We start from the raw sequence: 13,262 nt of genomic DNA, 5'->3' as shown, positions 1-13,262 counted from the left end.
GCACTGGTCCCCCTCACATGCCAGGACACCAACCGGGCACCCTAGGGGGCACTTTTACAAAAACAAAAAAAAAGGTAAAAGAGCTCCCAGGTGCATAGCACCCTTCCCTTGGGTGTTGAGCCCCCCCAAATCCCCCTCAAAACCCACTGCCCACAAGTCTACACCATTATTATAGCCCTAAGGGGTGAAGGGGGGCACCTACATGTGGGTACAGTGGGTTTGGGGGGGTTGGACGACTAATAAGCATTAAGCAGCACAATTGTAACAGGTAGGGGGGGATGGGCCTGGGTCCACCTGCCTGAAGTCCACTGCACCCCCTAACAACTGCTCCAGGGACCTGCATACTGCTGCCAGGGAGGTGGGTATGACATTTGATGGTGAAAATAAAAAGTTGTGAAACATCATTTTTTTGTGGTGGGAGGGGGTTAGTGACCACTGGGGGAGTCAGGGGAGGTCATCCCCGATTCCCTCTGGTGGTAATCTGGTCATTTAGGGCACTTTTTGGGGCCTTATTCGTGAAAAAACAGGGTCCAGGAAAAGTGCCCTAAATTCTAGCTACAAATGCATATTTTTTTCCCATTATCGGCGAAAGGCGCCCATCTCTGATCGGCCGATAACCACGCCCCAGTTCCACCTTCACCACGCCTTTGACACGCCCCCGTCAACTTTGTACGCTTCCACGATGGAGTGCAGTTGAAAACGTCCAAGTTCGGCTTTCGATTATACCGTGTTATTCGTTTTTGGGAGATAAACGCCTATCTCCCGATTTAGGTCGCAATATAGGCCTTTTTGTCTTTCGATTATAAGCTGGAATAAGTACCTGAACCACTTTGAATGTAGTTGCAAAAACCTCAGAAAGGTGGTATATCAAGTCCCATTCAGCATTCAGGCCAGCTTGGTAGAAACTGAACCTTTTGAACATGACTGCTTCCACACTGTACCCGGACTGATTGCTGAACCAGGTGTGAGAACTAAATCAGAGCTTCCAGGCCACTTACAGGAGTAAATAGCCTACTGTATTTCCTCCTTCTCTTTATAAATAGAGCATATCTATATCTCAAGCCCTGCTGCTTGGTTGTGATAGACATGGCAGCTCCTGGGGGACAGCAAAGAGCAGCAGCAGTCAAAGCAAAACAATAGATCCTGACAGCCACACAAACTTAAAGAACTATCAGCACAATTACCTGGAAACTGCCCTCATTATTTGTGTATGTGATACACCTCCCCTCCCCCCTCCAAAGTTTAATATTTAAAAGCATGATGTCTTGGGAGCAGAATATATGCCTTAAATTTAATTGAGTTGGGAAGGGGGGGGGAGGCTGAAGGTCCACCTATGGCACTCAATACCCTTGCACCAGCCCTGGTTAGGGTTCCAGAAAAAGATATTTTCCTTCCAAAAGCACAGTATATTTAGGCTTAACAACTACTCTCCCAGTCCCTTCAATGGATTTGGGCTTTACAGTTGCTCTATGGAAAATTACTAAATGTAGATTCATGCTGATTCCAGGGCACAGACTTCCCTACAATTCCCAGCATGTCCGGAAATCAGGGCCACTAAGAGACAAAGCCGGGCCCAGGGCAAGCAATGCTAAGCAGGCTACTGCCGCTGCCCCCCTCCCCTAGTTATTGAATGGCAGGCAGCAGCGATTGGGGGGAGACTGCTCTGCCCGCCACTGGTCCTTCTTTCTGACACATTCCGCCTCCTGTGAAGTAACTTCCTATTTCTGCATAGGTGACACATGGGAGGAAGAAGGACCCATGGCCGGAAGAGCAGTCTCTCAAGATCACTGCTACCTGCTGGTGGGGAAGAGTTGGAAGGTAGACATTGGATTTCACCTGGGCTATCGGTGTTGGGGCTACCGGTGTTGGGCCTCCCTTGGAGGACAGACTCAGGGGAATCTTGCCCCTCCTCCTCTGCAGTCCTGCCAGTGATAACAGCAAACACCATGCTTTAGTGACGCCCATGTCATAGATTATTTTACAGAAGTATTTGATGAATATAATAAAATACAGTTTCACTGTGTACCATTATTTGGTTGTTAATGACACTCTAAGGAACACCACAATGATGTTCCATGATCAACTACACCCATGTTTTTATGCTGTGCTCTAAACATTTACCTGAAGCGCCTTGGCTCTTGCTGGTTGTGAAACTGCGGCTAGCTGACATCCTGAGCTTTATGTCAGGCTCCTGATCAAGTATTGTCAAAATCGCTTGTCTGTTGAAAGCTGGCCATTCCAGGATTTCGTCATTCTCCCCACTGCACAGGTGGAAGGAAATCCCAGTGTAGTTCACATAATTGGAGTAATTTTGGCCATGGGGATACAGTGTCACCCCATAACCATAACCCTCAGGGCTGTAGAACCGTGGGCTGTACAAATAGTTGCCTTTAACGGTCGTTTGGAGGATATTGCTGAAATTGCGGATGTGCCATACAGCATTTGGGCATGGGGTTTCTGTGAGACTGATATCGTCAACCAAAATGCCACCAGAGGTGGATCCTGCATCGCCTTTTATTCCCTGGAAAGCATAGCGAAACTTTTCTGCAACATTGAGGGTCACGTGGGCGATTTTCCAGTTCTTGTCTGCATCACCTAAGGAGAAAAAAAGCAAGTGAGATTATAAGACTACAGGTGGCATTCATGGTTTTGATGTCATTTCTACAATTTAAGCAAGCGGTGACTTGTGTAGCCAAAATGCACAACAATTGTCATAACTCTGTTCTCTACACAGAGGCAAATACATATTTTTCTGGGGTTTCAAAGACTCCTGCCCAATCACCTATCCAGACTCGTTCCTTTGCTTCCTTCCTTCACATGCACCTTCCTTCATTAAGAGGGAACATACCGGTTGATATACAGCCCATGGCAGTCAGTATTTGTTTAAACGCTAACTGCTGTGAGTAGAATTAGCTCCACATATTCAGTGCCAGGCCATGTCTGGACACCAGCATTGACTATCCTGGGTTAAATGTAGTTGTGCTGGCTGCTAGAGCTTATGCTGAATATTGACCAGGATCTACATAATATTGAAGAGGTGCCAATCTCTACCTCTCACCCCCACACTACATCCACCCTCCCCAGCAAGGCAAGACCCTCCTCCAACCCCCACACTATCCCAAATGGGGTAAGGCCCCCTTCTCCTATGAGTCAAGACCCCCTCCCAGCCTCTTCAGGTTCATACCCCCCTCCTAATACACCCCTCCCACTCAAGATAGGCCCCCTAGGTCTACCTGAAGTCCCTGGTGATCCACTTCCTCCTGCTCCTAGCTACAGCCTGTACAAAATGGCTGCCATGACCTCTAGTGGCAGCCTCGGGTACTTCAGTAGTACTGCAAGGCTGCCTGGGTGAAGGTTGAGAGTCTGGCCTTGAGGTAGTCAAAGGGAGGGAGGAGGAATTAGAAGGGGGACTGTTTACTTCTGGAGGGAGGGAGGGGGATCAGAAGGAGGTCTGTGTATTTTGGTGGGGGGGGGGGGGGTGAGGGAGGGAAGACACTAGTAGTACATTTGGCCAGGACCCAGAAGTTAACCAGGCATCATCAGTTAGTGGACTGAAAATTGCCCCTAACTGGCTAAGCTTCTGCTCCCCTCCTTTAACTCCACCCCCGGACTGCCTACAAACCAGCCAGTTTTGACATGAGCAATTAGAGGGGATATTCAGTGGCACTCTCCAGGTAAGTGCCGCTGAATATCTCCATATCTCCAGAGCCATCACAAACACAGCCATACACACAGGGTTTGCAAGTAAAAGAAAATACTTTATTTCTATGATTCACCATGAATTCTTTGCTTCGGTCTTCACCGAGGAGGATTTGGGGGGGACACCGGTGCCGGAAAGAATATTTGAAGCGGGGGAGTCGAAGAAACTAAACAAATTCTCTGTAACCTTGGAGGATGTAATGGGTCAGTTCAGCAAGCTGAAGAGTAGTAAATCACCGGGACCTGATGGTATTCATCCCAGAGTATTAATAGAACTAAAAAATGAACTTGCGGAGCTACTGTTAGAAATATGCAATCTGTCCCTAAAATCGAGTGTAGTACCGGAAGACTGGAGGGTAGCCAATGTTACTCCGATTTTTAAGAAGGGTTCCAGAGGAGATCCGGGAAATTATAGACCGGTGAGTCTGACGTCGGTGCCGGGCAAGATGGTGGAGGCTATTATTAAGAATAAAATTGCAGAGCATATACAAAAACATGGACTGATGAGACAAAGTCAGCACGGATTTAGTGAAGGGAAGTCTTGCCTCACCAATCTAATGCATTTTTTTGAGGGGGTAAGCAAACATGTGGACAATGGGGAGCCGGTTGATATTGTATATCTGGATTTTCAGAAGGCGTTTGACAAAGTGCCGCACGAAAGACTCCTGAAGAAATTGCAGAGTCATGGAATCGGAGGTAGGGTATTATTATGGATTAAGAACTGGTTGAAAGATAGGAAGCAGAGAGTAGGATTGCGTGGCCAGTATTCTCAGTGGAGGAGGGTAGTTAGTGGGGTCCCGCAGGGGTCTGTGCTGGGTCCGTTGCTTTTTAATGTATTTATAAATGACCTAGAGATGGGAATAACTAGTGAGGTAATTAAATTCGCCGATGACACAAAATTATTCAGGGTCGTCAAGTCGCAGGAGGAATGTGAACGATTACAGGAGGACCTTGCGAGACTGGGAGAATGGGCGTGCAAGTGGCAGATGAAGTTCAATGTTGACAAGTGCAAAGTGATGCATGTGGGTAAGAGGAACCCGAATTATAGCTACGTCTTGCAAGGTTCCGCGTTAGGAGTTACGGATCAAGAAAGGGATCTGGGTGTCGTCGTCGATGATACGCTGAAACCTTCTGCTCAGTGTGCTGCTGCGGCTAGGAAAGCGAATAGAATGTTGGGTGTTATTAGGAAAGGTATGGAGTCCAGGTGTGCGGATGTTATAATGCCGTTGTATCGCTCCATGGTGCGACCGCACCTGGAGTATTGTGTTCAGTACTGGTCTCCGTATCTCAAAAAAGATATAGTAGAATTGGAAAAGGTACAGCGAAGGGCGACGAAAATGATAGTGGGGATGGGACGACTTTCCTATGAAGAGAGGCTGAGAAGGCTAGGGCTTTTCAGCTTGGAGAAGAGACGGCTGAGGGGAGATATGATAGAAGTGTATAAAATAATGAGTGGAATGGATCGGGTGGATGTGAAGCGACTGTTCACGCTATCCAAAAATACTAGGACTAGAGGGCATGAGTTGAAGCTACAGTGTGGTAAATTTAAAACGAATCGGAGAAAATTTTTCTTCACCCAACGTGTAATTAGACTCTGGAATTCGTTGCCGGAGAACGTGGTACGGGTGGTTAGCTTGACGGAGTTTAAAAAGGGGTTAGATAGATTCCTAAAGGACAAGTCCATAGACCGCTATTAAATGGACTTGGAAAAATTCCGCATTTTTAGGTATAACTTGTCTGGAATGTTTTTACGTTTGGGGAGCGTGCCAGGTGCCCTTGACCTGGATTGGCCACTGTCGGTGACAGGATGCTGGGCTAGATGGACCTTTGGTCTTTCCCAGTATGGCACTACTTATGTACTTATGTACCTGTTAATTCACAGGCTTTAATCCAGCACTAATAAAGTCTCTTTATTTCTTGCTATTTCTTTCACTTGTCACTATCAATCCTCTCTTTCTGGGGCTGGCTCCTAGCCTAGCCCAATGGGTCTCATCCATACACACACAAAAATCAAGTACTCTCTGAATACAATTCAAAGTATCTCCTGCATTGGCCATCTTCCTTATACATACATCTAATTCTTGGAGGCTGAGGATTTTCTATAGTTTCCCACCCCAGGGAAACTACTGAGCTCTGGCCACTTCTCTTCCCTCAGGTACTTTAGCTTCTGTTGCCATTCCCTTGGGGACCCGCTTTGTAAAAGGGGGGCTTCAGTTTGTTCTATACATATTTGTTAGTTGTGATACTTCTTCTTTCTTGTATTGGAATTGAAACCATTTTTCTTAGTTATAATAAATGTAAACTACTTTGGTTGTACCACAGAAAGGTGGTATATCAAATCCATGACCCTTTACCCTTTATCTGAATAATGATCCAGGGAGCGGTATGAATGTCTCCTTTGTCCAGCCTTGCACCGTCCTGGAAGTATCCAGACAGTGCTGAGGTAATTAGAAACGGCTCTCCAGAAGTCTTTTTTACTTTCGGACAGCTCCAAAAAGCATGAAAGAATGAATTATGACCTTGCTTACACTTCTGGCAGATGGGGGTCTCCACTGCACCCACTTTAAACATTTGCTTCTGTATAAAATATGCCCTGTGTAGATAAAGTACGAAACTGACATTCCTTCACCTCAGCACTCACCGAGATCTCCAGGACACGCTTAATAATCTTATAAGGGCCTAGGGAAGTAGCCAGCAACCCCAGTTCCCGACACCATTTAGCAACAAGGTCTTCAAAATTCCGAAGTGGAGAAGCCAGCTGTAATGCTTTATAAAGGACAGAAACTGTCAAGCCCCCATCTCGAAATTTATCAAAGAAGGTCTGCAAGTGTGTGCCCAAAGAAGGAGATAAGGCAGGCAGGCCCAGAGAATGTATATAGTGTCGTAGTTGTTGATACGCCAAAAAATCTTTAACCTCTGCAATCCCAAGAGAGCATTCGGCATTGAGCATCTAAAACATGTTGTATCAAAAAAATAAAAAACCCTTCCTCGCCCAGTGTTTAAAACTCAAATTGTCCTGTCCTGGAGAAAACTGTAGATTACCCTGAATCGGGAGCTGATCTGAAATCTCAGGCCGGCTCCTGAGAAGTGGGACCAAGTAATGCCAAACCTGTCGCAACAAACGAAGTAACACATTTCAGCAGAAACAGGGGGGCAAAAGGCCTGATGAACAATGCAGAAGAGAATTAACATGCCATAGAGAATAACAGGCCGCCTCGTAAGCTCACAGTGTGTAACACTGTTCCTCTAGTACCCAATCACCCAGGTGACGGAGCAGGCATGCACAATTATACAAGTGTAAATTTGGAAGGCCCATCTATCCATATTTCCAAGACCCAATTATATATTTAAAGGACATCTTTGGCTTCCGCCCTGCTGAACAAAAATAAGGCAAAAGCTTCTGCAAAACAGCTAAATCACGCTTCAGTTATTTAATGGGTAATAGTTGAAGAGTATACAACCACTTGGGAAATTACACCATATTAAAAAGCTGAATTCTACCATGGATCAACAAAGGGACATATACCCATTTAGCCAAATTAGATCTAGTATGTTCCAATAAAGCTGAAAAATTAATCTTATAAAGCAATGCGGTTTTTATGGGCAGCTGAATTCCTAAATACCGAAAAGAGGTAGATTCCCACTGCAATGGAAAAGGGCCTATCCAATTCTCTCGGACAGATGTCATAGTGGGCATTGCTAAGGACTTATCAAGGTTCAATTTGAAGGCCGGGAAATCCCTGTATTCTACAAAGCTCTCCATCAACACCTCCAAAGACGCTTCAGGGTTTACAATATGTACCAATAAGTCATCCGACTACTTCCGTGACAAGGTGCAGAAGATCAACCTTGAATTCACTACCAAGCCACCTCCTCCTCTTCACCCTTTAACCCACTCCCTCAACCAACCAACCCAGGCCTCCTTCTCCTCTTTTCCTGATATCACCGAGAAGGAAACCGCCCAACTTCTTTCCTCCTCGAAATGCACCACCTGTTCCTCTGATCCCATCCCCACCAAGTTACTAAACACCATCTCTCCTACTGTCCCCCCCCCCCCCCATCTGTCATATCCTCAACCTCTCTCTCTCCACTGCAACTGTCCCTGACACCTTCAAGCATGCTGTAGTCACACCACTTCTCAAAAGACCATCACTAGACCCTATCTGTCCTTCCAACTACCGCCCCATCTCCCTCCTACCCTTCCTCTCCAAGATACTTGAACGCGCCGTTCACAGCCGTTGCCTTGATTTTCTCTCCTCTCATGCAATCCTTTATCTGCTTCAATCCGGCTTTCGCCCTCTACACTTGACAGAAACGGCACTATCTAAAGTCTGTAATGACCTGTTCCTTGCCAAATCCAAAGGTCATTACTCCATCCTCATCCTCCTCGACCTATCCGCCGCTTTTGACACTGTCAATCACAACTTACTTCTTGCCACACTGTCCTCATTTGGATTCCAGGGCTCTGTCCTCTCCTGGTTCTCCTCTTATCTCTCCCACCGCACCTTCAGTGTACATTCTCAAGGATCTTCCTCCACCCCCATCCCGCTCTCTGTTGGAGTTCCTCAGGGATCTGTCCTTGGACCCCTTCTTTTTTCAATCTACACCTCTTCCCTGGGTTTGCTGATCTCATCCCATGGTTTCCAATATCATCTTTATGCTGACGACACCCAGCTTTACCTCTCCACACCGGACATCACTACGGAAACCCAGGCCAAAGTATCGGCCTGCCTATCTGACATTGCTGCCTGGATGTCCAACCGCCACCTGAAACTGAACATGGTTAAGACCGAGCTTATTGTCTTTCCACCCAAACCCACTTCTCCTCTCCTTCCTCTCTCAATCTCTGTTGATAACACCCTCATCCTTCCCGTCTCATCTGCCCGCAACCTCGGAGTCATCTTCGACTCCTCCCTCTCCTTCTCCGCGCATATCCAGCAGATAGCCAAGACCTGTCGCTTCTTTCTCTATAACATCAGCAAAATTCGCCCTTTCCTCTCTGAGCATACCACCCGAACACTCGTCCACTCTCTCATTACCTCTCGCCTTGACTACTGCAACCTACTCCTCACTGGCCTCCCACTTAGCCATCTATCCCCCCTTCAATCCATTCAGAACTCTGCTGCAAGTCTTATCTTCCGTCAGGACCAATATGCCCATATCACCCCTCTCCTCAAGTCACTTCACTGGCTTCCAATCAGGTACCGCATACAGTTCAAGCTTCTCCTACTTACCTACAAATGCACTCGATCTGCAGCCCCTCATTACCTCTCTACCCTCATCTCCCCTTACGCTCCTACCCGTAACCTCCGCTCACAGGACAAATCCCTCCTCTCAGTACCCTTCTCCACCACCGCCAACTCCAGACTCCGCCCTTTCTGCCTCGCCTCACCCTAAGCGTGGAATAAACTCCATGAGCCCATACGCCAAGCCCCCTCGCTGCCCATCTTCAAATCCTTACTCAAAGCCCACCTTTTCAATGTTGCCTTCGGCACATAACCATTATACCTCCATTCAGGATATCTAGACTGCCCCAACTTTACATTTCGTCCTTTAGATTGTAAGCTCCTTTGAGCAGGGACTATCCTTCTTTGTTAAACTGTATAGCGCTGCGTAACCCTAGTAGCGCTTTAGAAATGTTAAGTAGTAGTAGTAGTAGTATCCGCAAAGGCCGAAAGTTTAAACTCATGAGAACCTATATTAACTCCCTTAATATTCTGGTTACCTCTAATTTCCTAATCAATGGGTCTAAAGATAGAACAAAAAGCAGGAGAGACAAAGGGCATCCTTGGCAAGTACCTCGATAGATCCCAAACTCCGAGGAGAAAACAGCATTTACCTGTAGCCTCGCCCTGGGTGACCTATAGAGAGTCTGGATAGCACCTAGAAAAAAATCCCGTAATGCCATCGCAATGGAGAACAGCAAAACGAAACCCCCAAATAACTCGATCAAATGCTTTCTCTGCATCAAAACTGACTAACAAAGAAGGCTGACCCATCCTTTCCAAGTGTTCCATTGAAATAAGGAGCTTAGGCATGTTATGAGTTATAGTGCGTCCACGGACAAAGCCCACCTGAGGCCCTGCTATTAAGTCTGGAAGCACTCAAGCTAGACAATTCATGAAAATCTTTGCAAATAATTTTGTTTCCATATTCAAGAGAGATATAGGCCTATAGGAGGAGGGTTGCATTGGATCCTTCTCAGGTTTTTAATACAATTTGGGCCAATGGAAGAGACTTATTAACCACCTTTATGAAGAGATTCACCCAAGGCGGTGTACAGCAGGTACAGTTTAACATAAAACTCACCATTTTAACAGCATAACAATAGTAAAATGACCAAGCATAAACATAAATACATTAAATGAGGTAAACTTGAAAACAGCAAATTGAAACCTAATAATAGGACTACCATGAAATAGTATCAAAAATATATACATTTAACAGCACTGAAATATGGATAATCAGCAGCAGTTTCTTAATAGTGGCACGTAATATCCACAGACAGCACCAGCTAAGCTGTTTATCTGGATAATGGCAGCAACTACCAAGATAAATGGCTTTGAATATACTCTTAGAATATACTTAGAATATGCTCTTGCTAAGGCCCTTACTCTTTCAGGTAAACATTGCAATAACTTGTGTCAATGTGTCTAGACAAATCACTGAAATATCAAAAACATATCTACACTCTTTTCTTCTTCGTCTCCTATGGAATGCACACTGAGGGGGGCAATAGACTCTGGGCAGGCGGGGCTACTTGCACTGCCAATTATTAATCAGATTAATGATAGTGTGTGTGCCTCAGCAGCTGTTATCTAACTTATTACAGGCCAAAGTGTCATCCAGTTATCTGACCAAGAGACTGAGATTAATCAGTAAAAAGCATGTGACACATTTACATTTTATAACTCCATTATTGGTCTTCTTCATCTTCCCGTTTTTGTTTAGTGCTCTAGGCTAGAAAATCCCAAAACTGATCTAGTGATCCCACAGCCTGTTGGGTTTTCAAGATATGTAAAAACAAATATGTAGGAGATGTATTTGCATATACTGGATCTCCAGTGCTCTAGGATTAATACATTCTTTAATGATTCATATTTTCAGGATCTGTGAACTAAAAATATATTATTTTTATGTAATTATTTGAAATCAGTACCTGTAAATGTCTTAACTTTGGACAACTTGCGAACAGTCCCACTTCCATCGTCCTTTCTCACCCAGATAACAAGTTTGTCTAAGGGGCTCCCTGTGATCTTGTAGAAAAACTGGAGACACTGTTGTGTTCTCTTTGGGTAGAGAATGCGAGATTCTAAAAGAGCAGTTTGACCTACTCTCCCAACGTTGGTGTTGAAATACATAAAGTAGCCAGCATCTGTAACAAAAGAACATAGTTAGTTCAGCTACCTGTACTTATTAGGCTTTCATTATTCATTAAAACAGTAGGTAAAGCCACATACAAACTGTATGTTGATGTATATGAGCATAAAGGGCAGTAAGTGGGTCTGCTAAATAAATTGGCCTTATATTCAAAATGATTTAAACAGCCAGGAGAGGTTCCTTGCCAGTTAAATCATCTGTCTGGGGCTAACCAGGCATCTTCAGTGGCACTTAATTGGATAGTGCCACTGAAAATGCCCATAAGTACAAAAGTATTGCCATACTGGGAAAGACCAAAGGTCCATCGAGCCCAGCATCCTGTTTCCAACAGTGGCCTTACTACCTTACTAACATGATAACCACATGCAAAGCTTTTCCATTCCAATGGTAGGAATACCTCGAGTGTGTCCCTTTCCCTATGCATATTAGAGTGTAGAGGAGTGTGTCTTTGTATCATGTTGTCTCATTTTAGTGCATGCTGTTTCATGTGACCCTGTGCTTCTCATTTAGTGCACACTAGTTCATCTTTTGTGTGCACTAAAACAAATGGCACATACTCAAACACAATAACACTAAAGGGACAATTCTATGACAGGGTGCCTCCATTTAGGTACCCCAATGCTGCATAGGGAGCCCCTATTCTATAAGTGCATCTGGGAACCCCAATTCTGTCATAGAATACTGGTGTAATTCTGCACTAGCTTGCCTAAATGAAGGCAATAAAAATGAGAATGTTATAATGCCTTTATATCACTCCATGGTGTGACCGCACCTTGAATACTGTGTGCAATTCTGGTCACCGCATCTCAAAAAAGATATAGTGGAATTAGAAAACGTACAGAGAAGGGCAACAAAAATGATAAAGGGGGCTTGGGCTCTTCAGCTTGGAGAAAAGACGGCTGAGGGGAGATATGATAAAGGTATATAAAATACTGAGTGGAGCAGAACGGGTACATAAGATGAGATATAAGATGAAGGTGAAAGGTTACTTCCTCAGAAGTAACCTGAGGAAATACTTCTTCACAGATAGGGTGGTGAATTTGTGGAACAGCCTCCCGGTGGAAGTGGTGGAAATGAAAACAGTATCTGAATTCAAGAGAGCTTGGGACAAGTACGTAGGATCTGTAAGGGAGTGACAGGGAGAGCAGATAGCATAGATGGGCAGACTGGATAGGCCAAATGTTTTTTCTCTGCCTACATTTTTCTGTATTTCTATGTTTTGATGGACTTATCTTGACAGTGGGCATGCACATGGGCAGATGCAAATATGCATGTAAATTATAGTAATCTACGCATATTCTGGTTAACATCAAGACATGGGCATTTCTACCAGCTATAGGTGCCTACTTTTCTTTACAGACTAGGTTTGAAATAGGCATCTGCCTACCCCCTTATCCTAGGGATCCTGCTATAGGCAATTCTATAACCACGAGGTATAAGCATATTCTATAACGAAACCTGGGCACATGGGTTACCTTATAGAATAGATACTAGCATAACCCAGTATCGGCACACCTTACATTCATGTGCTTGCAATTAAACCAGCTGTAGACCTGTCATAAATGCAGCTGCCTAAATATGACAGGGACATGGGAAACTCAGTATTCTGTAAGTTATACATATGGGTGGGAGCTCTGCCCATGCTCCACCCTTGTGTAGGACCCCTTGCAAATATGCACTGTGTAAGTTAACTAGGTATTAGGGCTCAGGTGCCCTGCTTGCACACACTGGTAAGTGTTCACATACACACTTAAGTGCTAGTATTCTAGACATTTATGCATGCAAGGGGCACATAAATGCAGGTATCTAACTTACAGAACATAAGGTCAGACCAATAGTCATCTAGACCTGTATCCTGCTTTCAACAGTGGTCAATCCAGGTCACAAGTACCTGTCAGAAACCCAAACAGTAGCAGCATTCCATGCAACCAATCCAGGGTAAGCAGTGGTCACCCCCCCCCCCCCCCCCCCCCCCGAGTCCATCTCAATAGCAGACTATGGACCTTTCCTCCAGGAAATGGTCTAAACCTTTTTAAAAACCAAATACGCTAACTGCTGTTATCACATCCTCCGGCAATGAGTTCCAGAGCTCAACTATTCTTTACGTGAAAAAAATATTTCCATGTAATTTCATTGAGTGTTCCTTGGTCTTTGTATTTTTGAAAGAGTGAAAAATCGATTCA

General features: G+C 44.9%; 1 protein-coding gene across 1 annotated transcript in view; it reads right to left on the bottom strand.

Annotated features, from left to right (window-relative positions):
• The window catches only part of MEP1A (meprin A subunit alpha), a 70,505-nt gene that overhangs the window by 25,480 nt on the left and 31,763 nt on the right, over positions 1-13,262 (bottom strand). Inside the window, exons 12-13 of the mRNA XM_030195134.1 lie at positions 10,859-11,074; positions 2,122-2,595 (exon numbers count right to left, since the gene is read on the bottom strand). Of these exons, the coding sequence (XP_030050994.1) occupies positions 2,122-2,595; positions 10,859-11,074 (690 nt within the window). The remainder of the gene's footprint in view (positions 1-2,121; positions 2,596-10,858; positions 11,075-13,262) is intronic.

This window comes from Microcaecilia unicolor, chromosome 3 (assembly GCF_901765095.1).
Source record: "Microcaecilia unicolor chromosome 3, aMicUni1.1, whole genome shotgun sequence".
Classification (NCBI taxonomy): Eukaryota; Metazoa; Chordata; class Amphibia; order Gymnophiona; family Siphonopidae; genus Microcaecilia; species Microcaecilia unicolor.
This window is presented reverse-complemented; position numbering and strand designations above follow the sequence as displayed.